At 44.1% G+C, this 27432-nt stretch overlaps 1 protein-coding gene across 10 annotated transcripts in view; it reads right to left on the bottom strand.

Moving 5' to 3' along the window:
- Positions 1-27432, bottom strand: part of ADAMTSL1 (ADAMTS like 1) — a 1112438-nt gene that overhangs the window by 78447 nt on the left and 1006559 nt on the right. For 8 of the 10 annotated variants that reach the window (XM_086414961.1, XM_086414960.1, XM_086414965.1 and 5 more), the window contains 2 exons: positions 19726-19905; positions 15361-15495 (listed from right to left, as the gene is read on the bottom strand). In XM_086414961.1, the coding sequence (XP_086271087.1) occupies positions 15361-15495; positions 19726-19905 (315 nt within the window). Of the gene's footprint in view, positions 1-1657; positions 4249-10470; positions 14094-15360; positions 15496-19725; positions 19906-27432 lie in introns of those variants that run through there. The other 2 variants (XM_086414967.1, XM_086414968.1) reach the window with 2 other exon arrangements.

Consider the following 27432-nt stretch of genomic DNA (forward strand, 5'->3'; position numbering starts at 1 on the left):
TTCAAAGACAGTGCAGATTTTTCTCTGTTTTCAGGAATGTTACCTGTATTCCTAGCATGGGAGGTGTCCTGGCAAAGTCTGTCTCAGGATGCTCATGAAAACACTGAAAGGAAAATAAAACTCAGCTCTACCAATGTGATCCTTATTATTGGGATTTTAAGGGTGCTGAAATACAATTCTGGCTCCCTCCCCTGCTCTCCTTTCTGCCAGCAAAGGGAGGGAGGTTTCCCAAGTGGCTAGCCCTATATTTGCCTCAGATGGGAGACCCAGTCCATAAGCTCTGTGATGGTTAAGAAATCATGAAGTTCTTGGCACATAGTGGAATTAAGCCAGTCTCCAATCCTGATTTTATTAATTTATTCTTGAACAGTTAATACATGATTCAAAATTTAAAAGTAACAAAAAGGACACCTACCCCTTTTTTGTCTCTCTTTTGGGGTAGGTGTCTGGAAAAGGTCAGTTTTCATTCCAATCTCAAAGGAAGGCAATGATAAAGAATGTTCAAACCACATACAATTGCACTCATTTCACATGCTAGTAAGATTATGTTCAAAATCCTTCAAGCTAGGCTTCAACAATACATGAACTGAGAACTTCCAGGTGTACAAGCTGGATTTAGAAAAGGCAGAGGAACCAGAGATCAAATTACCAATGTATGCTGGATCATAGAAAAAGCAAAGGAATTCCAAAAAAATCTACTTTCGCTTCACTGACTATGCTAAAGCATTTGACTGTGTGGATCACAGGAAACTGTGAAATGGGAATACCAGATCACATTACCTGCCTCCTGAGAAACCTGTATGCAGGACAAGAAGCAACAGTTAGAAATGGACTGGTTCAAAATTGGGAAAGGAGTATGTCAAGGATGTTCTTTCAGAGCTGTTCTTTCTCCTCATCTACTTCATACTGCTATCTCACCAATCTTTCTATGTCAATGTTTTGTTTGTTTGTTTTGTTTTTAAACTAGGTAAGAAGTTCCTGAATGTCAGGGGTCACCCCTCTATGCTTCTTTGCTCCTACCTAGAACCTGGTACAGGCTGAACCCTTCAACAGGGCACCTGTCTCCTGCATGATTCTCACCAGTAATTTACACTTGCAACAGCAAAAAGTTCTGATCCTATAAGGAAGAACTTGTGGCAGTTCATAGCGAAGAAGAGAGTGGACTTCTTGGTTCACAGATTCAACAGGGATGTAAGCGACAGAGGCAAGGAGTGAATAAATAGTAGGATCCACTTTAGACCAAGCACTAAACTGGGCATGTTGCATATGGGATCTCATTAATTAATTTGGTGACATGGGCATTATTGCTATGATCTGGATTTAGAAAAGGCAGAGGAACCAGAGATCAAAGTACCATATAATTGCTGGATCATCGAAAAAACAAGAGAGTTCCAGAAAAACATCTACTTTTGCTTTACTGACTACGCCAAAGCCTTTGACTGTGCAGATCACAACAAACTGTGGAAAACTCTTAAAGAGATGGGAATATCAGACCACCTGACCTGCATCCTGAGAAATCTATATGCAGATCAAGAAGTAACAGAACTGGACATGGAACAACAGACTGGTTCCAAATCAGGAAAGGAGTACGTCAAGGCTGTATATAGTCACCTTGCTTATTTAACTTATATTCAGAGTACATCATGAGAAACGCTGGGCAAGAAGAAGCACAAGCTGGAATCAAGGTTGCTGGGAGAAATATCAATAACCTCAGATATGCAGATGACACCACCCTTATGGCAGAAAGCGAAGAAGAACTAAAGAGCCTCTTGATGAAAGTGAAAGAGGAGAAAGAAAAAGTTGGCTTAAATTCAACATTCAGAAAACTAAGATCATGGCATCTGGTCCCATCACTTCATGGCAAATAGATGGGGAAACAATGGAAACAGTGGCTGACTTTATATTTTGGGGCTCCAAAATCACTGCAGATGGTGACTGCAGCCATGAAATTAAAAGACGCTTGCTCCTTGGAAGAAAAGCTATCACCAACCTAGACAGCATATTAAAAAGCAGAGACATTACTTTGCTGACAAAGGTCCATCTAGTCAAGGCTATGGTTTTTCCAGTAGTCATGTATGGATGTGAGAGTTGTACTATAAAGAAAGCTGAGCGCTGAAGAATTTGCTGCTTTTGAACTGTTGGGTTGGAGATGACTCTTGAGATACCCGTGGCAGCTTCATGTTGATGTATGGCAAAACCAATACAATATTGTAAAGTTATTAACCTCCAATTAAAATAAATAAATTTATATTAAAAAAAAAAAGAGAGAGAGTCCCTTGGACTGCAAGGAGATCCAACCAGTCAATCCTAAAGGAAATCAGTCTTGAATATTCACTGGAAGGACTGATGCTGAAGCTGAAACTCCAATACTTTGGCTACTTGATGTGAAGAACCAACTCATTGGAAAAGACCCTGATGCTGGGAAAGATTGAAGGTAGGAGGAGAAGGGGACAACAGAGGATGAGATTGTTGGATGGCATCACTGATGCGATGGACATGAGTTTGAGTAGGCTCTGTGAGTTGGTGATGGGCAGGGACGCCTGGCATGCTGCAGTCCATGAGGTCTCAGAGAGTCAAACACAACTGAGTGACTGAACTGAACTGACCATTAGGGTCTCCCCAAATTCATGTGTTGAAATCTTAATGCCCAACGTGATGGTATTAGGAAGTCGGACCTTTGCTTAGGGTCATATGGGTGGCACCCTCATGAACAGGCTAGAGTTTTTATGAGAGACTCCACAGAGATCCCTGTGAGGATGCAACCAGAAGGTGTGGGCTATGAACCAGAGAGGGGATCTTCACCGGAACTCGACCATGCAGGCGCCACCATCCTGAACTTTCAGACTCCAGAAATGTGAGAAATAAATTTCTGCTGTTTATAAGCTACCCCTCTGTGGCATTTGTTACAGCAGCCCAAACAGACTGAGACAGTTATTTATAAAGGAGGAAGCAGATGCTAAGGATTTGAAAATGGGTCTTGCGGTTGAGGCACCCTCTCCTTTGCTCTACAAAGTGTTCTGGGAACCAGGGTAGGGGGTCTTCGGTCCTGATGCTGCCTGCCTTTGTGCCATGTTCCCCTGGGTCCTGAGACTGCTGTAAAACTGCCTCCAGACACAAGGTGGCACAGAACCAGCATGGATATTTTCAAGAGCCGGTTCAGGGTTGAGGAAGAATTTATTAGCGAAAGTGTAGAGTTCCTCATTTTCCCACTGATGGACTTTCAATACCTGTCTATTTCAGGGGCATCCAGCTCATTCAAGCGATTCTTGTTAAACATGGTGAGGAGGGCAGATGGGCCTGGGAATGGTGTGCTGGTGCCAGGAAAGGGCAGGGGCGAGGGTGAGGGAGTATTTCAAGGTCCCCATTTCCTGACTATTTGGAGTCTTAAACTAAGACCATGCCTGAATGCTTGCTGTGGCTTGGAACAGTGGCTAGGCAGGGGGATTTACTGCCTTGCTTCTTGTGTCCAACTATTTTAAGGGTCACTTATGCTCTGGTGTCTTTTTAAATTTATGGATGTTCACTCCAGTCCAAAGAACTGCTCCACTCCTTCCTGCGGCTTCCTCATAAATGCCCTCTGAAATACTGATTTAGTTTTACACTATATGTGCTATAGCACTTCCTGCACTTCCTATGGGGCCCTGTTTTCCTCTTTGGGTTTTATTAAAGAGAAAAAACACAAGAGTACATAAACATGTGCCATAAACAAGCACAAAATGCTGACCCTTTTTCTTAATAGAAAAGCATATTCTCTTTGTGGGCAAAGCTATAGGAATTGAAAAGCATTTTCCATGTGACATAAAACCTCAGGCTTCCAGTACAAATGAGGAAACAGATGCCAACTTACGTCTCTTTGAAAAAGGTCAGGGTAAGTTCTTTTTTCCCTTTCCTCATCAAGTATGCTAACCTTCTCCTCCATGTTTTTCTTTTTTCTTGGTCTTTCCTCTACATCACTTTCCTTGCCACACCTGCAATTTATGCTGGGGTGTGGCCCCCCACTGTGGATTAATTTTTACCTAACCTTTGACCATCAGAATTTGCTGTTCCCACAACTATCTATAGAGAGGAAGTAGTGATGATCTTAGTCTTCCGAACTATCACATGGAAAGTGCTTTCCCAACAGATGTGGCCTAGGGTACTTGCTGACTCTTGCCATGTGAATTTCCTCATAACTGGGTTCAGGAAGTGCCCGATCCAGTCTCTACCAGAAGAATCAGGAAGTGCACAGGGTGGGGTGAGGGTGGAAGTCTGTGGAACAGATAATAAAGCTATGGTTATAATAGAAATGAGAGATGGAAATGACTCAAGAGGACATCAAGCCAAGGCTCTGCTACCTTAGCCCTGTTTCAAATCGCCTGAGAATATCTATGCAGCTCTTTCTTCTCCCCCAGACCTAGAATCTAACTGGTAGACACGACACGGGTGAGAAATACCTTTAATAATTCAAGGTATGGGACTTCCCTGCCAATGCAGGGGACTTGGGTTTGATCCCTGGTCTGGGAAGATTCCACATGCCTTGGAACAACTAAGCCTGTGCGCCACAACCGCTGAGTCCGGATGCCCTAGAGCCTGTGCTCTGCAGCGAGAAGCCACCACAATGAGAAGCCCGTGCACACAACTAGAGGGTAACCCCTGCTTGCAGCGACTAGAGAAAAGTCCATGCAGAGTAACAGAGACCCAGCACAGCCATACATAAGTGAATAAGCAATTCTTTAGAAAAAAATCCAGTGTATAGTAGGTTAAGATTCTCATCAGTGACCCCACTCCAGTACTCTTGCCTGGAAAATCCCATGGATGGAGGGGCCTGGTGGGCTGCAGTCCATGGGGTCGCTGAGAGTCAGACACGACTGAGTGATTTCCCTTTCACTTTTCACTTCCACGCATTGGAGAAGGAAATGGCAACCCACTCCAGTGTCCTTGCCTGGAGAATCCCAGGGACGGGGGAACCTGGTGGGCTGCCATCTATGGGGTTGCACAGAGTCGGACACGACTGTAGTGACTTAGCAGTAGCAGCAGTGATCTATAGCAGGTGTCAACAAACCCTAGCCTGAATGCCAAGTCCAGCCCTGTTTCTGTAAATAAAGTTTTACTAGTCCACGGCACATCTATTTGTTTCCTTACTGTCTATGGTGCTGTACTCTTCAAGGGCAGACTTGAGTTCTCTGCAACACACACGGCCCTCAACACATAAAGAGTTTCTTATCTGGCCCTTTACCAGAAGAATCTGCCCAACCTTGCTCTAGAGCAGGTGCCTCAGGAGGCAGGCAGGGAGAGGTCACACAGGCTGGTTTGCTACAGAGAGGCTGCACAGAAGGGCTTGACTGTTCCTTGAAGTCTTCTAGGATTTAGCTAGAGAAGAAAGGGCACAGGAGATAGTATTCCAGGCCAGGAAGGCTCAAGACCACAGCAATTACTAGGGAAAAGTTTTCCTGGAATAGAGGGACTCTCGTCAGCTCTCTGTATCCACAGTGGAATGGTTGCAGGATCCCCCTAAACCACCGTCCACAAGGCTCTAGTTCCTTAGATACAATGGAATAGTACAGTCAGCCATCCGTGTCTTGGATTCCCCATCTAGGGAGTCAACCAACTGCAGATGGGAATTTTGATCTGTGGTTGGTTGAATCTGTGGGTGTGAAACCAGCGAATAGGACCAATGATATATTTATCAAAAGAAAAAGTGGATCCAGTGAAGTTCAAACCTGTGTTGTTCAAAGGTCAACTATATTTGAGATAGGAATAAGATGGAAGGATGGATATAGAGGCTAAGTCTGAATAGCACAATGCCTTGAATGCTAGGATAAAATATTCTAATTGATGAAACATACCATTTCCCCATACCAGCCTCTTCCATGGGTGAAAGAGGGTCAAGAAGTGACTTTTAAATTCCATTCACGCTCTGAGAATCCATTTTTAAAAGCACTGATGCCTAACTCCACCCCCAGAAATTTTGTCAAAATTGGTCTCAGGTGGAACTTTACTTTTATACTTCCCAGGTGTCTCTATTGTGTGGTTGAGAACCCCTCCCTCGATGGAGGAAATGGCCAGGCACGTGCCTGCAGAAGCCCAGCTCAGGGCCAGGTAGATGGAGCAGGTGGACAACACATGTATGTCAAATTAAGCCAGTAATAACGGCTTGTAGCAGGGCCAGCCTGATAAGCCCAGGTTTTACTAGAGTCAGTGCTATAACATTCAGTTGGCCACATGGTTGCCAATAAAATAAAACACTTCTGCCCGCCCTTGCCTAATCCTGGAAAAGCCTATGGTGCTTGATGCAATATTGAGTCTGTTTATAAATTTGGGCATTTATAGATGTTTCTCTCTCTGTTACTTTAATGTGAATATTTACAAGGCCTTACACAATTTTCCCTTGACCTTGGTGCCTCTGATCTCTCTCTACCCACAACCCTGATGACTGTGCTCCTGCCACCTCTCGCCAGCCTCCTCGTTGCTCCTGAGCACATGCGCCTGTCTCAAGGACCCCAAGCTCGCTCTTTCCCTGTGTGGTACGCTCTTGTCTTCTTTTCCTCCAGACATACACAAGGCTCATAGTTCATATTCAAGTCTCTGCTCAAGGATAACTGTTTCAGTGAGTCCTCTCCCAACCACCTATTTTAATACTGTATCCTCTTCCCCATACAGGCACTATCCATCCTTCCTCCCCTGCTTTTATTTTTTCCTTATGGCACTTACCACCTTCTAACATACTATGCCATTCACTTCGTTCTGTTTATTTTCTGTTTCCCCTACCGTAATGTAAGAAGTATGAAAGAAAGGATTTTTATCAATTTTGTTCTCTGCTGCGTCCCCAGAGTGTCTTCAACAGTGCCCGGAACACAGAAGGAACTCAGTAAGTACGTGTTCATTACAACGGTGCTTGGAATGCTCATTCTTCAGGGCTGAGTTTATAAAGTTCTCTGTTAAGCCTTTTCAATTTCCCCTTTCCCAAATTAGACCTCCCTTCTCACTTCCCTCGGATTTCTTCTGCAACTCTTGAAAGTTTTTCTATCTTGCCTCCTACTTCTGAGCTCCTCCAAGGCTGGGAGGAGGCAGAGGACCTAGCATCGATGGAGGCTGGACTGATAACTGTTAAGGAAATGAATTAGGATTGAGCAACAGAAGCTTTGGACCATCCACTTTCTGCAGCTCTACGCCTATGTAGTTCGCCATTTCATTCGAACATTTTGACTTGAATGGTTTGAAAGGAGTCATCACCACATAGGAGTTACATGAGTTGCAGTGAGAAAAGCCTAAAGAATCAGATGCTTGAGAATCTATTGGTTGTATGGATTATCTTTCCTTTCCCTCGATAATCTATTGACCAAGTCCTGTCCATGTTACTTCCTACACATCCTTGAATTCACTTACTCTTCCTGTTCTCTTCAGCTCTCTAGTCTCAGTCATGGCAATCTCTTACTTAAAAAACTGTAACCACTTCTTAAGTGGTATGGTGTACTCCATCTAGTGTCTTCTCCCAGAATTCACCCTCCACACAGCGGCCAGAACAAGCTTTCAGAAACACAAATCAGAGGATGTCTCTCTCTAGCTTTTAAACCATTCAGAGACTTCCCATCACATTTGGAGCAAAGTGTGAACGTTTTGCTGAGACAGGCTGGGATCTGGGAGTCTTTGCTGCAGGGCTCTAATGCTTGCACCTGGACAAACCTCTCCTTCAGCAGCAAAATATAAAGAAACTGTATGGGACTAAAAATAACTACATACATGCAGCAGTTAGAGCAAATTCTCAACAAAAGATACAAAGAGACCACAAAACCCATATCTGCCACTTCTAAAGAGCCTGGAGCAAAAACAGGGTGTTGGGAGCAAAAGCAGGGTACTGAGCGTGCCCTCTGCACTCACCACCACCAGAGGGATAGGCAAAACACGAAAGCTACCTCTCCAGCCCAACACCTGGACATACTCCTACCTTCCCCCCATGCAAGGAACCAGCTCACTCCCCCTCAGCAAGTGAGCAAACAAGGGAACCTGTTGTTCTTGCTCCCTCCTGTGGCAGCAGGGGTCCCAATAAAGCCCTGCCCGAATTTCTTCTCTGGCCTCTAGTCAATTTCTATTGATCGGGGAAGGCCAGGAACCCTGGTTGGTATCATTACCGTGGCTTAGAGCATCTTCTTCAGACTCATCTCAGGCCACTCTCTGCTTAGTTATTCCTGTGCATGCTAAGTCACTCTAGTCGTGTCAGACTCTTTGTGACCCCATGGACTACAGCCCACCAGACTCCTCTGTCCATGGGATTCTCCAGGCAAGAATACTGGAGTGGGTTATCATGCCCTCCTCCAGGGGATCGTCCCAACCCAGGGACTAAACCGTGTCTCTTACATGTCCTGCATTGGCAGGTGAGTTCTTTACCACTAGTGCCACCTAGGAAAGTGAAAGTGAAAGTCGCTCAGTCATGTCTGACTCTTTGCGACCCCATGGACTATACAGTCCGTGGAATTCTCCAGGCCAGAATATTGGAGTGGGTAGCCTTTCCCTTCTCCAGGGGATCTTCCCAGCCCAGGGATCAAACTCAGGTCTCCTGCATTGCAGGTGGATTCTTTACCGGCTGAGCCACAAGGGAAGCCCAAGAATACTGGAGTGGGTAGCCTATCCCTTCTCCAGCAGATCTTCCTGACCCAGGAATCGAACCGGGGTCTACTGCATTGCAGGCAGATTCTTTTCCAACTGAGATATCAGGGAAGAACCTAGTTATTCCTGTAACAGTTCCTCAAATGCTTTTGGTTTTATTGCTTCAAAACCTCTGCTGGTTACTCTGCCTGGAATGCTCTGGAATTCCTTTGTCTGAAATGCCCTTTCTTCACTTGGACAACTTCCACCAACTCTCCCAAACTCAGCCCAAATATCCCCTCCTCAGAGAAACCTTGTCTACAGCTCAGACCAGGGGTGCTATCCTATCACAAGCCCCGCAAAGCACCCAGTTCTTCCCTCTTTTATCATAGTTTTCTTAACTTGAATTACTGTCTTCATCATTAGAATTCAAACTAACACATAAATGCTCTCAACAAATACTGAATAAATGAGTTAAGTACATCTATCTGTGAAATACTGTCTTCTTTAGGCCCTGAATTACTTTCTTCTTGGTAAATCACAAGACATGAGAAAAGGCTTGTGTAGAGTGGCTCTCTGTGGGGCTGGCATGACATGACTTCCAGCAGAGATGCCATAGGAGTCTCTCTGACTGGGCATTGGAGCTTACTCGTTCACAAAGGACCAAACCTTATGTATAAGAAATTCTAACAGGTTCCCAGGACCTAAAGAAGGTATGAGCAAAGGTATGAACCGCTGTTCTTAAGCCACGTAAAACATATGTTGTTATTGTGTCACTGGAGGCATCTAATTCAGACAAAAATCCCGGGACTTTATAATAAAAGTCTTTCTCTTTTCAGGCCCTCCTGTAAGTTATGTTTCTTTTCTGTAAAACTATAAAATCAAACTTTTAGAAGAAAATACCTTGAGACCTTGGAGTAGGTAAATATTTTTAAATATAACACCAAAAGAACCATCTATAAAAGAAAAATACTAAGCTGAACTTCATCAATATTTAAATCTTCTTTCCTTTGAAAGACACTAAAAGACTGAAAAGACAGCCATGGACAGAAATCATATTTCTGATAAAAGACACATATCCAATATATAAAAAGAGCTCTCAATACTCAATAATAGTTAAATAAAAAAAACTCAAAAAAAAAAAAACAGGGCAAAATTAAAGAGACATTTTACCTGAGAAGAAATCAGGATGGCAAATATGCACATTAAAAGCTCAATACTATCAGTCATTAGGAAAAGACAAATTAAAACTACAAGAAGAAACTACTATACACTTAGTAGAATGTCTAAAATTAAAATGGCCAAGTATACTGTCTGCCTGCAATGTAGGAGACCTGGGTTTGATCCCTGGGTCGGGAAGATCCCCTGGAGAAGGGAATGGCTACCCACTCCAGTATTCTTGCTTGGAGAAGTCCATGGACAGAGGAGCCTGTCAGGCTATATAGTCCATGGGGTTGTGAAGAGTCAGACAGAACTGAGTGACTCTCACATACTGTGTGTAGGTGAGGATGTGGAGAACTGGAACCATCATACACCTCTGATAGCAATGTAAAGTAGGCAACCACTCTGGAAAACAGTGTGGCTATTTCTTAAAATGTTAAACTTAACTGACTATTAAAATAACACAGCCATTTTACTCTCAAGTATTTAATCAAGAGAAATGAAAGCATGTGTCCATACAAAGACTAGCCCTTTAATACATTTAGCAGCTTCATTTGTAATACCCAGAAATGGGAAATTACCATTCTCCTCCCACAGGTGAGTGGTTGAACAAGCTGCAGTGCATTTGTACAATGGTAGCTAATCAACAATAGAAGGAAATGTGCTATTGATGTAAGTTACAATGTGGGTGAATGTCCAGATAATTTTCCTGAGTGAAAGAAGCCAAATTCCCTACAGTATGATTCCTTTTTATTTTTTTTTAAATAACAATCTAATCTATAGTGATAGCAGATGAGTAGTGATTTGGGGTCGGGTAGGGGTGTGAAGGAACAGTTACAAAGGGGCACAAGGTAACTTTAGAGAATGATGAATATGATCATTATGTTGCTTTTGGTGACGGCTTCATAGGTGCATCCATATATCAAAACATCAAATTTTTGACTTTATATATGTATCACTTATTATATGTCAATGATCTCTCAAAAAGGCTATAAAGAACTTATATGTCACACCCCAATATTCATAGCATTATTATTTACAATTGACAAGACATGGAAGCAACCTAAGTGTCCCTCAACAGATGAATGGATAAAGAAAATGATGTATGTCTATACAATGGAATATTAGCCAGCCACAAAGAAGAATGCATTTTTGCCATTTGCAACAACATGTATGGGCCTGGAGGACACTATGCTTAGTGAAATGGGTCAAAGACAAATACTGTATGTTATCTCTTACAAACATGAATATAATAAAACAGACTCACAGATACAAAGAACAAACTAGTGGTTACCAATTGGGAGAGAGTGCAGGGGAGGGACAAGACAGGAGTAGGGGATTATAGGTGGCGCTAGTGGTAAAGAACCCGCCTTCCAGTGCAGGGGACAAAAGAGACCTGCGTTCATCCCTGGATTTGGAAGATCCCCTGGGGGAGGAAATAGCAACCTATTCCAGTATTCTTGCCTGGAGAAATCTTTCCAGGCAAAGATTCTTGCCTGGAAAATTCCATGGACTGAGGAACCTGGTGGGCTACAATCCACGGAGTTGCAAAGAGTCGGACACAACTGAGCAACTTCACGTACACACGTATCCCCTGGAGAAGGAAATAGCAACCCACTCCAGTATTCTTGCCTGGAGAATCCCATGGATAGAAGAGTCTGCCAGGCTACAATTCATGGGGTCTCAGGAGTCAGATACAACTTAGCGACTAAACCACCACCAGGGGATTAAGAGTTACAAATTACTATGTATAAACACCATTAAGTGAAATATGTTACGAGCAGTACTTAGAGTACAGTTTCATTTTAGATAAAACTAATGTATATATTCATGACTAGGAAAAAGATACTTGTGTTGGTTACTTCTGGGCTAGGTAATTATAGATGATGCTCATTTTCTTCTTTTTTCTTCTATTTTTTAATTGCTCTACAATGAAGATGTATCACAGTTCTAATAAAAACTCCAACAAAAGTTAGTTTTCAAAAAATATCAATGCTAATGCCCTATAAATGATACTGTGAGGAATAATTAGTCTTGGGCCTTAGTGGCCAAAAGAAATTTTAACAGAATGCTGCAAAAGGGTTTAGGTGCTGTGGGGAGGCCTGAGACGCTGTTGCTCTGAAAATGGAACCCTGTGGCCTACTGCTTGGGTCTGGACCACCTCAGGAGTGGCTGGGGTGCTGGCCTTGCCTCCCACAGCAGCTGGTGCTTTAGGCCTCCCTGCACAAAGAACAGCTGGAAAATGAGGACAAAAAAATTAGCATCTGCCTTGCCTGGGACAAGGAATTCAGTTAGACTGGGTCAACTCTGCTCGGCCGAGCCTCCGCTGGACATTTTCCACGTCTGGGTCAGACAGCAAAGAGTGTGAGGGTGGCGAGGGACCCACTCATCTGAAGACTTCATTTACAGCTATAGAAAGTGAGGCTCAAATGAGCCCACGGCCACTCAAACGACATTCCTTCTTGAAAGCTGTAACAGTGGCTTGAAGTGAAATCAATGCTGTACTATCTGAAAACCAAAACAGCCATTTCTGGAGTGGACTCACCCTCTGGGAATCTTAACACTCAAACTGTTATGGAGAAGAGTTGATGCTGACATATGGCTTTAAAACCCTCAAATCTCCCTTCTCCCCTTCCTCTCATGAAAACACAATAATCCAGCCCAAGAGTTACTGTCCCTGAGTCACAGAACCATGGAGTTCTTTGAAACTGTTGCAGCAGATTGTAGTTGGGAGAAATACATACACATGAATCTCCACATTCACTGGCTACGATGGGGTTAGCAAATGCTTTTATCCTATATATCAATCGCCACATGCTTGGTTGGAATGTTAAAACGAATTCCAAGGCAGAGCCTGAACTGAGTGAGTGTCATGATTGATTAGGGGTGTCTTGGCTGTGGAAGGGGTGATTAACAAATATCTTTACCACTTATTTCCATCCTGATCTAGAAAATTTGTTACCCTCAACCTAGTGTTTCTTCATTAAATCTCTCCCACTATTGATTACTCACTCTTACAAAATGTCAGATTAATTATTTCAAATATTACTTTAACTACATCATCTTCTTACTTAAAAAAATCTCTAAAGATCTCTCATTTCTTACATAGAAAATTTACCCCCCTATATCTGATAATTAAACTGTTAGTAGCTCAGTTGTGTCTGAATCTTTGCGACCCCATGGACTGTGGCCTACCAGGCTCCTCTGTCCATGGAATTCTCCAGGCAAGAATACTGCAGTGAGTTACCATTCCCTTCTCCAGGGGATCTTCCCAACTCAGGATCAAACCTGGGTCTCCTGCATCACAGGCAGATTCTTTACCATCTGAGCCACCAGGGAAGCCCTAATAATTAAGGTTCTCCATAATTTGATGCTATGTATAACTCTGAGCAACCCTTCACAGAATATCCTCTCTGGCCTCTGGCTTGTTTCCTATATCCAGAATACACACTTTGGTCAGAAAGAGCCACCAACAGGAGCTAGGGATGGGAGCTAGATCAAAGGGGAACATATGGGCAAACAGATCATGCTGAGTCACTAGCCAGGGAGGCCTACGACGGACGGGAGGCTGTTAGAACGCTTGTGGTAAGGGTTGGAGCCACACCTGTATGGACAAGCTCTGGCTGAGGCTTGCTCCCTGTGAAGGCCTAGTTTCTATCCCAGTTGAGCTGCCTTAAAGCAGTGGGGTCTTAAAGCTGTTCCTGAACAGACACCTGATGCACATCCCACACACTTTAATCTCTGGGTTCATGGCATCTTCCTCACCTCAGGGCCTGTTTTCTTCCCTTTGTGTCTATTTGAATCCCCACTCCCATCCTTCAGTGCTCAGCATCAAAACAGAACAATGAGGCTCTGGCCTGTCTCCAGCGACCTGTTTCTTAGGTCCTGATACCTGACACCATTCCCTGACTCATCTCCACAATTCCACGTGGCTCTCTCCTAGTTCCATGGTATTCCCAAGTCCATATTGCTTATATGGACTTGATTGCATTCAGGGACTTTATGGATACTGCCTCTGAGATCTATTCAGGTGGAGTGGTCTGAATGTGAATGAGGAGGTATCTCTTAACCATTAGATTTAAATACCAGTCTAAGGTAACAAAGCACCATAAACTAGGAATGGAATTCAGCAGCTTAAAGCACAATAAATTCTTATTGCCCATGGCTAAAATGACACAAAATATTATTCCAGAATAAGGGAGAAAGAAAGTAAAGCTATCATGGAAAAATATGAGGTTAACTTTTCCAGCATGCTTAATGGCACCTGAGTAATCCAAGAGTTATTGAACTTGAAAATAAGCAATTGCTGCACACTCCGCTAATGACTGGGCAATGATAGTAAGTTATGACACTCTCTCATGGTGATGAACCTAAAATAAAAGTTTACAATGCACACATTTAATCTGGAATAAATTTATCATTCATAATGCCAAAATAAAAAAAAAAGAAGCAGGTTTAAATGCCTATGAATTCTGATCAAAGTGACATGGAAAAAACTCAATACCAAGTTTGTTATGAGAAACAGAATAGGGCTACTCATTACCATATCTATGTTTTAGTTTTATCCAGATCAGAAACAGAAAAACCAGAAGCTTTTGCCATCTGCCTGTATGCATTCTTTGCTAATTTTAGATGTTAACAAAAAACTAAAGGTAATCTTTCTGTGCTATAACCCTAAAGATACCAAGCCTTGTGGCCATGCTGATAAGTTATGATCAATATTATTGAGAAACCACTGGCTTCCTATCCCCTGTTAGCTGGCACAGAGAAGAGTAGAGGAAATTTCAACACTGAGTCAAGGGAAGAATTCTAGCTGCCATGACCAACATCTGGGGCCAAATACAGTTAGCATGAAGACTTTTTCCATTCTGTAGGCCTATTTTTCCCAGGCCTTTGAAGACAAAAGAATTCTTTTCCATCTTGACCATATCTAGGGGTCATTCTGGGGGTGGAGGTTGCTCTGGCATCCCCATGGCTCTGGAGTGAGGGGTCCAGAACGTGGATGCCCTAGAGCAAGTTTCTGCTACAAGAAGGTGTCAGCCTCATGGGCAATAACTGGGTATAGGCTCCCAATGACAGATGACAGGGAAGGTGCCCCTGGTGGAGCTACTGAAACACTTGCCTTGAGGAGTCTTTCTGGCTTGTTTTTAGGCCCTACCTACAAAACGAGGTTTATATAGATTGCCTGGATTAAGGCAGGTACTGATACTGCCGTTTTCTCATTGAAAGCTGGTTATAGCTCTGTTGAGGTAAGAAGAGGTCATGGAAGAGCACTGGGATACAGCCGGTGATGGGGAGAAGAGATGCAGGAGCTGTTTTTCACTGCTGTGTCTGTTCTCTAAGTCCAGCACCATCAGTCTGACTGAGAGGATCTGGACTGTGGCATCAGCCCAAGAGGATTCAGAGAGGAGCCCTTTCGGACTCTGGCCAGGCTCAGGTCCAAACTAAGAACTGAATTCACCTCATATGGAAAGTCAGCCAAGTTTCCACTGGTAAATCTGGATTCTGTACACAATTTAGTGATTTCCTGTTGGCCACCCCCCACTGCTGCCTCCCTCCCACCTGCAAGCAGTCACCCATCCATAAATCCTGTCCAGCCCTGGATTTCTGCCCAGTGTTCCAGAGGGTTGGACTCACCAAGGAGAGCGGAATTCCCAGGATCCAGGACCAGCTGTGTTCCCAGTGGAGACGTCAGCACTGAAGGAAGGTTCAGTCCAGTGGCTGAGAGCAGGGCCCTGATGTCGTCCAACTGTGTGGGGACGTGGGGGGGCTCTGTGAGAAGGAGGATGGGGCATCAGGCAGGTTAAAGCGTAAAGGCTGTGCTAAGGGGACAGGGAGAGGCAGCCATGCATGGAAGTGTGTCCATGTGTAAGGCAGGTGTTACTATTTTTACCTCTAACATCACTTTGCCTAGAGAGAAGGTGTTCCCATCAAGGTGAGACTGAATTTCAAACATAATACTTGATGTCCGAAACTGTACAGTCAGTGATAAGAATCAGGCATGTTGATTTCTGGAGTTCCTTCTTTACTGTATACCACTTTCTACCACAGGTGCTCTATAAACATAGCTAATTGAAAGTATATTATAAAGACACTTTGAAAAAGCCAAAGCTTCTTCAGAACTATATGCCAAGTCCTGTGCTAAAATAATTTTCATTCCTTGTTTCATTTAACTCTTAAAACGACCTTTAGAGGGAGGAACTTTGTTATTGTCCCCACAGGCAGGGATAAGTCACAGGAATTTCTTATTTCTAAAGATCTTGTGAGTGGCTTTTTTCTGGGAAGGAAGGGGTACAGTTGTGAGGCTAGGGGTTCACTTTGTGATCTGGATTTTTTATGTCTAAGTAAGACCAGAGAAGCAGTTCAGGGATGAGGTGTTAGTCAAAATCTTGTAATGAGTCAGGGCTGATGTAACCAGGAATTAGTTAACCAGAGCTAAAAGTGACAGAAAGGGAAGCACGGTGGCTTGCTTATTAATTTCCTTGAGCAAATAAAGAGGCAAGCAGCTGCTGAACGCAGTGGTAGGATGATCCCAGATTCTGCTGAGAAAGCAGCAGGACTCTGCTCCCCGCTCTTCCCGAGTCTCCTGGCGCACTGCAATTCACACTCCAACGCCAACTCCCACCTTTTTCTCTAGAGCACTTGTTGGAGTGGAAAGAGAAGCAGAAAGGTTGTCCTTGTAATTGATGGTCATTTCAGCAGCGTTCAGAGAGGGCCTGCTGTGTGCTTGTCACCGTGTTCAGTACTTGTTAGAAATGGTAAATAAGGAAGTCACAGTGGGGCCTGGATCCACTTCAGAAACACGCCTTCTGTCTACTCTGCCTTTGACTGCAAAGACCATCACGTACAGAAAGCAGTGATAAGCTTACATATTTATATATAAAAATTCAATATTATAAAGACATTATATATAGTCTATATAATTTGAAAATATTCTTTATGTAGTATAGGGTAAAAACATTGTGGTTGGATTCAGAAACTCAATTTGAGCCATGGTTGTTTCATTCACTAATTTGGGCAAGTCACAATCCCTTTAAGCTTTAGTTTCTTCATCTAAAAATGATTTTTAAAAAAGTCAACCCTCATCATTTCCAAGGTCTCTTTCTACTTTGATATACCATGGTTTTAGGAATTGATACTGATATTTTTTCAAAGTTAGACTCTCTTTCTCTCATCCTTTTTAATATTCTTTCAAATATATTGAAATTGAATATTGAGGGAAATGGAGTTCCCCCAATAATACAGAAATGGAATATTCCTTCAAGAGTATTATAATTTAAGAAGGCTTTGCTTATTTATTAATAGCCAAAAGGAGAGGTTATGGCCCATCTTTATTTTTTTTAATTTTATTTTATTTTTAAACTTTACAATATTGCATTAGTTTTGCCAAATACCGAAATGAATCCGCCACAGGTATACCTGTGTTCCCCACTCTGAACCCTCCTCCCTCCTCCCTCCCCTACCATCCCTCTGGTCGTCCAAGTGCACCAGCCCCAAGCATCCAGTATCGTGCATCTTTAAACCCGTTGATCTTTCTGGGCCAAATGTCAGCCCTTCCTAATGTCCTTACAGCTTCCGTCATAGTTTACTTCTTCAGGGAATGTCCAGCTAATCTTTTGAGGGAAACTGTCAATTCCCCAAGGACAGAAGTCACCTCTTGTGTTTATCCTAAAGCTCCACATGGGACTCAGTGGAAGCACTTAATGAACAGCCATTCAGTGGCTATATGAACCCACGGATGAAAGTCGGCCTCATGACAATTCAATCCTCCACAATACAGGTTAAGTCATGGGCCTCATGAAACCTCAGCTTCACACATGAAATCCCTCATTTAAACATTACGCCACATTTGGGGCTGATTAAAAAAAAAGAGAAATACTACTCCTATGTCCATAAAGTACCAAACATAATAGGAAATACCATTCCTATGTCCATAAAAACTAACAAACTTTGATGAATAAACAGGACTTCTAATTGAGGAAATTAAGAATCTAGTGTTGTTTTTTTTCCATCCAGTTTGATTAAAATGGGAAGACTTCATGCTCTTCAAACTCCACATTCCCGGTTACACTGAATTAGCGTTGGAATGCTGCAGCTTTGGCTCCCAGAGCATACACACTTCATAGGCAGAGCTACATTAGCAGCCACGCTTCCTATACGTTCATCTCTGTTAGCAGAGGTGATCAGGAAGGTTACTAGAGAGGAAATCCCCACAGTAAGCACCATAACTCAGTGTGGGGCAACAGTCTGGGGCTCCAGGCTCCAGACGAGCAGCTCAGCCAGAAGAAACCCAACACAAAACAAATGACATCCTCCACGGAGCTGATTTTCTGCAGCTTCCTAATATGACTGGAGGTTTATGCAGCCACTGTTGAGATGAAGACCCACGTGGGTCTCTGTGAAATCTGAGTGGGCAGGGGTAGACTCTATGCTTTGCTATATCATCACTGGGGTGTGAAAATACGAGTAAAGTTTATTTACTTTCCCCTGTGGAAGGCCGTAATATACGTATGTGCGGTATGTAATTATTCATATTTCTCATCTCCCCCCACCCCCGCCCCACGAATGATGGCTCTCTCTTAGTGAGATAATTAGCATACATGCTCTAATAATTGCCTTTTTTTAAAAGTTTTTTTGATGTGGACCATTTTTAAAGTCTTTCTTGAATTTGTTACAATATTGCTTCTGTTTTACACCTCGGTTTTCTGACTGCAAGGCATGTGGGATCTTAGATCCCCGACCAGGGATCGAACCTGCACCCTCTGCACTGGAAGGTGAAGTCCTAAGCACTGGGCCATAAGGGAAGTCCCCTCTAATAACTGCCTCAAAAAAAAAAAAAGACAAAAACAAGCTTCTTTATCCCCCTTGACCAATGCCCAGACTCTGCTGGGAAGAGAAGCAGAGAGTCTGAATCTCGGTGTAGATGCAACATGACTGAGTCCAGCCCTGGGCATCAGTGAGTGCTGGATGGCGTCCTGGCAATTGCTATTATTTTTAAATACCTATTTTATGCCAGGAACTATGTTAGACTCTTTAATCAAGGGTTCTTGTGTCTGGTGGTGCTACTGTCTGAATGTTTGTGTCCCCCAAATTCATATGTTGAAATCCTAATCCCTTCAAGGTAATGATAAGAGGAGGTGGGGCCTTTGGGAGATGATTATGTCAGGAAGGCGGAGCCCTCATGATTGACATTAGGATCCTTATAACAGAGACCCCTGAGAGCTAGCTTGTCCCTTCTGCTATACGAGGGTGCAGTAAGAAGCCACCATTCTGCTGCCATGGAGAGGGCCTTCACCAGACTCTGACCACGAAGGCACTTGGATTCTAGACTTCCAGTCTCTAGACATGTGAGGAACAAACTTCTGTTGTCTAAAAGCCACTCGCGCTCAGTTGGTCAGTCCTGTCTGACTCTTTGCGACTCCATGGACCCCTCTTTCCATACCACTCCCTTCTCCATATAAGTCGCCCAATCTGTGGCTGTTCTGCTATTGCAGCTGCACCGGACTAAGAAGGGGGCCACATGTGGACTTAGGTGGACTAGAGCATGAGCTTCCTAAAATTATATGAGAAATTTTGGACTTATGAATTTTTCCCAACAAGATAGTCTATAGTTTTTGTCTGAATCTCAAAGCAGTCCTTAATATAGAAGGAGTTGAGAAAAACTGCCTGTTACCTCTATTTGTACCTCCCCTGCCTGCCCACGATGGGCAATCTTATTTTCTACACAGAGACTAGGATCTAAGGCTTAGCAAAGTTACGTGATTCCCCAAGGTTACACAGTGAGTAAGTGGCAGACCCAGGGTTCTAGCTGACCTCTGCTTGGTTTGCTTGGCCCCTCGGTTTGTGTTCTCTCTGCTGGGAGGCCGTAAGGTGGGGAAAAGGGAAGGAATATTGATTTTACCTTCATGCATTTAATTGGATCAGGGGCAGGAAGAGGTGAGGGTGGGTCAGACAGTCACCCGAGTGGGGTCCACCAGGGTTGGTCAGCCTTATGGTGTTTACCTAGAATCAGGAGCTCGGTGCTCTCAGTTAGCTCCCCGTGCAGATTGGCCGCCCTGCAGGAGTACAGGCCCTGATCCAAGGAGGACACGGCTGTAAGCACCAAGGAGCCCTCGTGCAGAGAGGGAGGGGAGCCCAGTTTGCTTTTATTCCTGAACCAGGTGACTTCAGCTTCGGGCACACCTAGGAGGAAAAAAAAGAAAAAAAACCCATGCATCAGCCACCACATTCAGGTAACCTGGAGATATTTATAGCCTGTTGGTGGACCCGCCCCAGGGCTGCTCTGCAGGAAGCATCTGCCTGGGCGTCTTCTACGCTCCTTCGGCCAAACTAAACAGGTCTCTGACCTCTCAGCTGTCTTGAGATCTGTTGCCTTTAAAAACTTCCAGAGATAAGGCAGGAAGAGAAATACTGGTTAAAAGAAGAGGAAGAGGGCAGCTGAGAAAGGCATTTGCCAGGGTGGAAGGAGGGAACCAAAAGCCTTTGGAGAAAACACCTAAGGATGAAATCTGTATATCAGTGAAAATGATTAACTTGACAACTAAATGAAACTAACCTAATGCGGAATAAGAGAAGGCAGACTCGAAACAGCATACACTGTATGATTTCATTTCTGAACGTAGAAAAGAAAAACTGGTAACATCAGTCTCTGTTGTCAGCAGTCAGAGTGGGGGGTTCCTCTGAGGGACTGGGATGGAAGGGAGGTGCTGTCACTGAGAGTGGGGACAAGGAACCTGGCTGCTGCTGCTGCTGCTAAGTCACTTCAGTCGTGTCCGACTCTGTGTGATCCCACAGACGGCAGCCACCAGGCTCCCCCGTCCCTGGGATTCTCCAGGCAAGAACACTGGAGTGGGTTGCCATTTCCTTCTCCAATGCATGACTTGGGGGCTATGTTCGGTAGGCTTGGGATCTTTACAATATATTCACTTTTCAGTATAAACACTATATACCTCAGTAGAAAGTTAAATGGGGTCCATGGGGTCACAAAGAGTTGGGCATGACTGAGCGAATGAACAACAAGAAAGTTAAAAGCTACAGAATATTAATATATTCATGAACCAGACAAATGAAAGCTGGTAGATCCTTACCAGAGTTGGCACTCTATGTAGAAAACAAGCCTGTATTTTTTGAGGCCTAAGTATTTTCTTAGAAAAAGAGGAGATGGATCCATGGCATGAGGTTCATCACCACAGAAAAAGAGAGACCAAAAGGGAGTACTCTGCTCTGTCCTCAGTTCAAGTTTATTGTTGTGAGGGAGCTGGGGAGAGCGTGCACGTCTGACTGGGGTGGGGTTCCTGTCTTCGGAAGTCAGGCTCTGTCCTCAAGGACTGTTATGCACTCGGTGCTCGTGTCCTCTGCAAATTCGTATGTTGGAGTCCTAACCACCCTCAGTGCGCTGTGGTAGGAGATGAGGTCTTGGAGATTTTTAGGTTTACATGGAGTCTTCCTGAAGGGAGTGTCCATTGTGATGGCAGCAGTGCCCTTATAAGAAGAGGCCCTCTCTTTCTCTTTCTTTTCCCTTCCCTGTTTCTCTCTCTTTCCCTCCCTCCATCATGAGAGGACACAGCAAGAAGATAGCTGTCTGCAAGCCAGGGAGAGAGTCCGCCTCAGGGACTGAATGGCCTGGCACCTTCATTTTGGAATTCTCAGCCTCCAGAACCATTAGAAACAAACTTCTGTGGTTTGAGCTGCACAATCTGTGGTATTTTGTTAGAGCAGCCTGAGTAGACTAAGACAAGGGAATGGCTTTCATTCCTGAGGAAGCAGCCCTGTGGGTGGCATGCTGGTCAGCAGTCCTCAGTTTAGGACAAGCCTGCTGAGATGGTCTGCATGGGAGGGTCCGCGGGAAGCCCAGCTCTAGTGAGCTGAGAGACAGGAACCCTGTGGCATTAATTCACAGTCTCCAGGGATTGGACAGCTCCGGTTTTGTACCTTCTAGCTTATTGACTCAGCTCACAATGTTTGCTCATGAAACTTGTGGACATGTATCCAGGGCATGTTTAGAAAGCCAAATCCAGGTAAGTGGGGTCAAAACCCAGAACAGGCAGAGCCGGAACTTTAGTCCTGTACTTTCTCAGAGTGGGGGATGGATTTTGCCCTTGGGGCTGGGGCAGCCTTACCCTTCGTGGGCAGCCTACAGTTGATATGCAGACACCTTCATGGCATCACCTGTGTACCCACTGCTTGTCTCTGATGAATAAAATGTCCTCAGAGTCTACTCTGTAACAGCCAGCTCTCATCATGAGCCCTGGAGCACTTGCTGCTCCCAGGATCCCAATGGCAGGAGGTGGGGCTGGGTGGGAGAGTGCTCTCCTGTTGCCTCATTAACAATGAACTATTCTGCATGAATTCACTGGTGTCCTGGCTGCCCTGCTGCTTCAGGTATGGTTTCCAGTGGTGGAATGATAGCCTATGTGGGCAGCCCAAGTGTTTGGCCAATCTGTAGAGCTTTTCTCTCCCTGTCTATAAGGAACAAGAGAGTGACTCTCTGGTCCTCTCTTTTCATCGTAGTGCAGATTACCCATAATTCAATGTGGATCCCTAGGGACTGGTGGACTGGCTGGAGGAAGGAGGCAGATCTGTTGAAAGAGGGGGAGACTTGGGTACCGCAGCCCTGATCCATCAGAGAGGGGTACACACTGTATACTTGATGCTCAGGTGCACGAGAGGGGCCAGGCTGGTATTATTCTCTAAACACACCTGGAGTAAAGATGCAGGTGAGAGGCAGAAAGGCTGATTTTTCATTGCAACACCACTAGGGAGAGCAAGAGCATCACGATGCCCGGCCATGCCAGCTTAGACTGTGGACCCTGAGCTCCGTTTTCACGTTGGGGAAAAAAAAAAATTCCATAGCCTTCAGGAGAAAGCCTCTGGAAAATAAGTTGAAAAAACACCCTCCACTCACCCACCCACATCACTTCTCTCTTGAAAATGCAAGGAAAAATGAGGTTCTACAAACCAACTTCTGCAAGTATTCACCCTTTTCCCCTCACTATAAACTGCTCACACATAGTACCTGTCAGTGGCACCTGCCTTGGAGGAGGTCTGTGGGCAGCAAGCGCACAGTCCCTGATAGGAACTGAGGCTGTTCTAGAGCGAGGAGGCAGAGTAAGAGGCATGGACTAGTGCGCTGTCAGTTCCACCAGCAGATGGTGGGGGTGAATGCTGTCTCCATGACGGTGCCCACAGGCCACGACTTGTGTGTCTCCAGGGCCAACATTGTGTTTCCATGGTCAGCTGCCACAGCCAGACTTGCTGCTCCACTATGTGACCTTCTTTGGTCAGGGTAGCCGGGGGGGAGACAGGGATGGTGCGAAAGAGAAGGAGGAGGAGGGAGAGAGATGACCAAGGGACGGAGCCATTTCTCATGTTTCCAGGAAGTGGGTGTAAGCTTCTTCCGTTCTTGTCGTCACTCGTGGTCTCATGCCCTCATGAGATCAAGTCTGTTTAACAGGACAAAACAGAGTGTTTACCAATAGGGCTGAACCCCTCAACTGAGAGCAGGGGAGTTCATGGGAGAAATGGACATGTTCGGAATAATGAAGGTAGATGGAAGGGACCCCCAATCTCTGTAAAACTGGGACCACAGAGTGACAGCGGTGCGGAGGGAGCCACATGTCATAAGGATCATTCTGCGATAGGCAGATTAGCAAACCTCTCTTAGACTCATTCAAACACAGACCTGCATCAATAATTTACCAATGCTGCTGGTGTCACATTTTGAAGGATTCCTGCCTGGGATTGTGTGCCTTAAAGAGAACGACACCAAAAAGATGCTTTGGAATGACAGCCAGCTCTGCCATGACTGATTGTGATGTATTACAAAGTTGGAACAAGGGGACAGGAAAAAAAGAATTAGGCATCTTTTTTCTTTTTCTCTCAAGACATGACAATGATGCCTCAGAAAATATTACCAGCCCTCATACACGGTAGAGTCCCTTGAAAAGTTACCAGAAATACATGCCTAACCCTGATGCTTAGAGTACTGAGACATCAGGAATGCACTGAGGTCAGAAGCTATACATATCCCAAACACATTAGAGGAAGAAAGAACATTAACTGAATATTTGCTATAAGCCAGACATTTAATAAACATGTCATACATAATCACAAAGTTACCATGAAGCATTGTTATTAACCCCATTTTACTGATGAGAAAATTGGGACTCAAAAAGATTATGAAATCTGCCCAAAGAGACATTCGTTTGGATTCCTGAATGATTACATGAGGACAGAGTCCCTCTCCACTTTGCCACCAATCAGTGACCTACAGATGGAAGGCAGGGATCCAAACTCAGTACATTTGATGCCATGAAACCCCATCCTAACAAGTACATGATACTGTCTGCCCGTATAGGAGATTGCCTCCTGTGAGAAGCTCTGAATTGCTGCGTGTTATTTCTGGTGTCAATCCTTAAATGCTTTCTGCCTTTGGAATTAACCTTGCTACTGTAATTGCAACATCAAGATTATTGTTAGGAGGGAAGTTTCTAGAATCCATTGTTAGTACACTTCTTGGTGAGAAGCTTATCAGGTTGTAGAAGATGATTTTTTCCCTAACCTGTTGTGAAAAGACAGCACATTCTACAGAAAGAAATGTTTGAAAAATGACAAAAAATACACTCTACTGAAAAGCAAAGTCCAAAGCTATACTGTTGACAAGTTAGTTGGATAGGCTCCACACTCTGGACTCCCTGGTATGATCTGTGTCTAAAATAGGAAGTAAAAGGACCTGCTTTTACTTTTCCTGCTTTGCGGCATACCTTATCAACAACACAGTGGTCTCCCTGCTGCTTGAAAGGATCAATAAATGAGTGTAGTCATAATGGGCTGAAACTTGATTTGATTATGAGGATTAGTGCTTTTAATCTCCACTGAGCTGCCAGGTAGGGTAATGCTATAATAATCTTTTTTTAAAATCCCAGATAGGATATTCTTGTTAACTAGACCACTTGTTATACTTGGAAGGCTGCCTGCACCATGACACCTTGTCAACATCTTGAGGTGGGGCATCCACTGAAAGGCACACCTAGACATGATAGGTTCTAGAAGTTTCTTTAAAGGCTTGGTGCAAGACAAGGGAAGAATATAGTAACTTAAATGTCAATCTGAGCAATTATTCTAAAGAACCATGGCAGTCTGGTAAGGAGGCTTTTAGTCTTCCACATTTCTTCACACTAACTGTGGCAGATGCTGACAGATATTCCTTCTTTTTCCTGGGTACCCAGCCTGGGCTACCCTGGTAGCTCAGATGGTAAGGAATCTGCTTGCAGTGCAGGAGACCTGGGTTCAATCCTGGGTTGGGAAGATCCCCTGGGGAAGGGAATGGCAACCTACTCCAATATTCTTGCCTGGAGAATCCCACAGACAGAGGAGCCTGGCGGGCTACAGCACATGGGATCACAAAGAGTTGGACATGACTGAACGACTAATACCTCCTCCTCCTCAGCCTGGCAACATTCCCCAACAGCCTTGGTAGCTGTGAGTGGCCATGTGACTAAGAAGGGATGTGAGAAGCAGTCATGAGTGCTACTGGCTTGGCCTAAAAAGTTTGTTTCAGTTTGCCAAGTATCACCCTTGAAACCATTTCAACCATCCTCTACACTTTGTTTTCTCCTTGTCTTATTGACAGGGTAGAGAGAACCTCTGGGGAGACCTTGGAAGGCATGTACTCAGGATAACAGGACCACCAGTGTCCAGGTATGCTGAAGGACTGTGAGGGGCAGATCCCCTCCCCTCCAGCTGACCAGGACCACTTTTTGGACTCCTAGGTAGGCAAGTAATAAACTTCTATTGTGTTTGAGTCATCATTATACATTTGGGGGTCTACCTGTTACCACAGGCTAGCCTTTCCTGGCTACTACACTGCCCATCATTGACTCCTCAACTATTTATTTCTACATGACTAGTCCTGACAATTTTATATCCTAAGTAAGTCTTCAAAAGCTTCCCCCTGTTCCAAAATGTACCATAACCTAGGAAAGCATAAGGTTTAGCTCCTGCCCACTGTCCCCCCCCCCTCAACCACAAGCCACCCTACTGTCTTCTAGCCTCTCCATCTTAGAGTCAAGCCAGCCACATTTCACTCCTTTAAATGCAACATACTCTTTCTACCTCAGGCCCTTTGCACATCCTATTCCCAGTGACCGAAACTCGTCCTCCTCCTCTGACCTCTTATCTTGCATTCTGTTTTCTGAATTCTTCTCCAATAGAGAACAAGTATGGGAGTGGTATAAGAGACCGAATCACTTTTCAAGAAAAAGCCTCATCATACTTGTTGTTTAATGGTTTTTATGTTTAAGGATTGGGAATAATTTGTGAGTCTGCATTTTACATGTTGAAAGCATACATGTGCAAAAGGTATTTAATGAAAAACTGCAAACAACTCAAACATGTAAGGACATGAGTTATTCTATGTAAATTATGTAATATTCTTAAAATATACTATTATATAGCCATTAAAATTATGTCACAAGAGAGTCATAAAAGCCACTTGTAGCATCAAAGTAAAAATAGTTTCTTTTGCTATTTGGTATTATTAGCTGTCAGTATTTCGACTGGAGACTCAGCTCAAGAATGATTTCTTTGTCCAGTAAATTCACAGACCAACAGTTTAATCAAAAGCAGGCTCTTTCCCATCTATGTTGAATAAAAGTGAAAGTGAAAGCAAAAGTCACTCAGTCGTGTCCAACTCTTTGTGACCCCATGGACTATACATGTCCATGGAATTCTTCAGGCCAGAATACTGGAGCAGGAAGCCTTTCCCTTCTCCAGGAGATCTTCCCAACCCAGGGGTTGAACCCAGGTCTTCCACATTGTAGACAGATTCTTTACCAACTGAGCTACAAGGGAAGCCCATGTTGAATAAAAACCTTATTTAATAAAAGGCATAATGACAGAGACACATTTATTTTATTTAAGTATGATTCATACAAAGGGCCCTATGAATACAACTAAGTTTTTAGTAATGTAATGTGCATGGCCAGGCAAAAACTGGACCTTACAACCTAGGATTTCACTATCAGGTTACCAAGAGTGAATCTCTGGGTGAGGTTGGAGACATGGCGCTGGGTGGCCCAGAAGAGCTGACCAAAGCTGTTTCGACTTTTCTAGTTTTCCTGCGATAAATACTCTTCCACCTGAATTCTGGTTTTCTCAACCTCCTTCAGATGCTCAAGTCCTGAGTTTGCTGCCCTTTGCTTCCTACCAGTCCTACCAGTCCCAACACTCAAGAGGAGACCCAATATGGTCCATTATATTGGGAGACCCATCTTATCTCCAGTTGGTGTTCTGTCTTCAAGGCACATGTTCCTAGAGATCAGATGGGGAGTGATGGTCCTGCATAAAGGATCTGGCCTTCACCATCAGTCTGTGTGCAGAGGGGCAACTCATTCATGGGACACCCTGATTGAGAGTATAGAGCCTGAAGGGATTTAGTTCTATAGGCTTTCACTGAGGCGGTTGGATGCACAGGCCAAGGGAAGCTTTACCAAGAAGAAGCTAATGCATTATGACAGAGAGAGATTTATATTTTGGGTTTCCTAGAGCTACCAGAAGATTTCAGAGAAAACCAGAAGCCTGTTCTTAGGAAACAACATGCTGTAGATGAAGATCTTCCTTCTATTTCTTCTAAAATGGATTCTCTCTGGCCTTATAAATCACAGGTGGAGGTGAACTTTCCAAAGCTGGGGCTGAGATCTAAGATGAAGA

This window comes from Bos grunniens, chromosome 8 (genome assembly GCF_055505025.1).
Source record: "Bos grunniens cultivar Pamir isolate PY7600 chromosome 8, Bosgru_T2T1.0, whole genome shotgun sequence".
Lineage (NCBI taxonomy): Eukaryota > Metazoa > Chordata > Mammalia > Artiodactyla > Bovidae > Bos > Bos grunniens.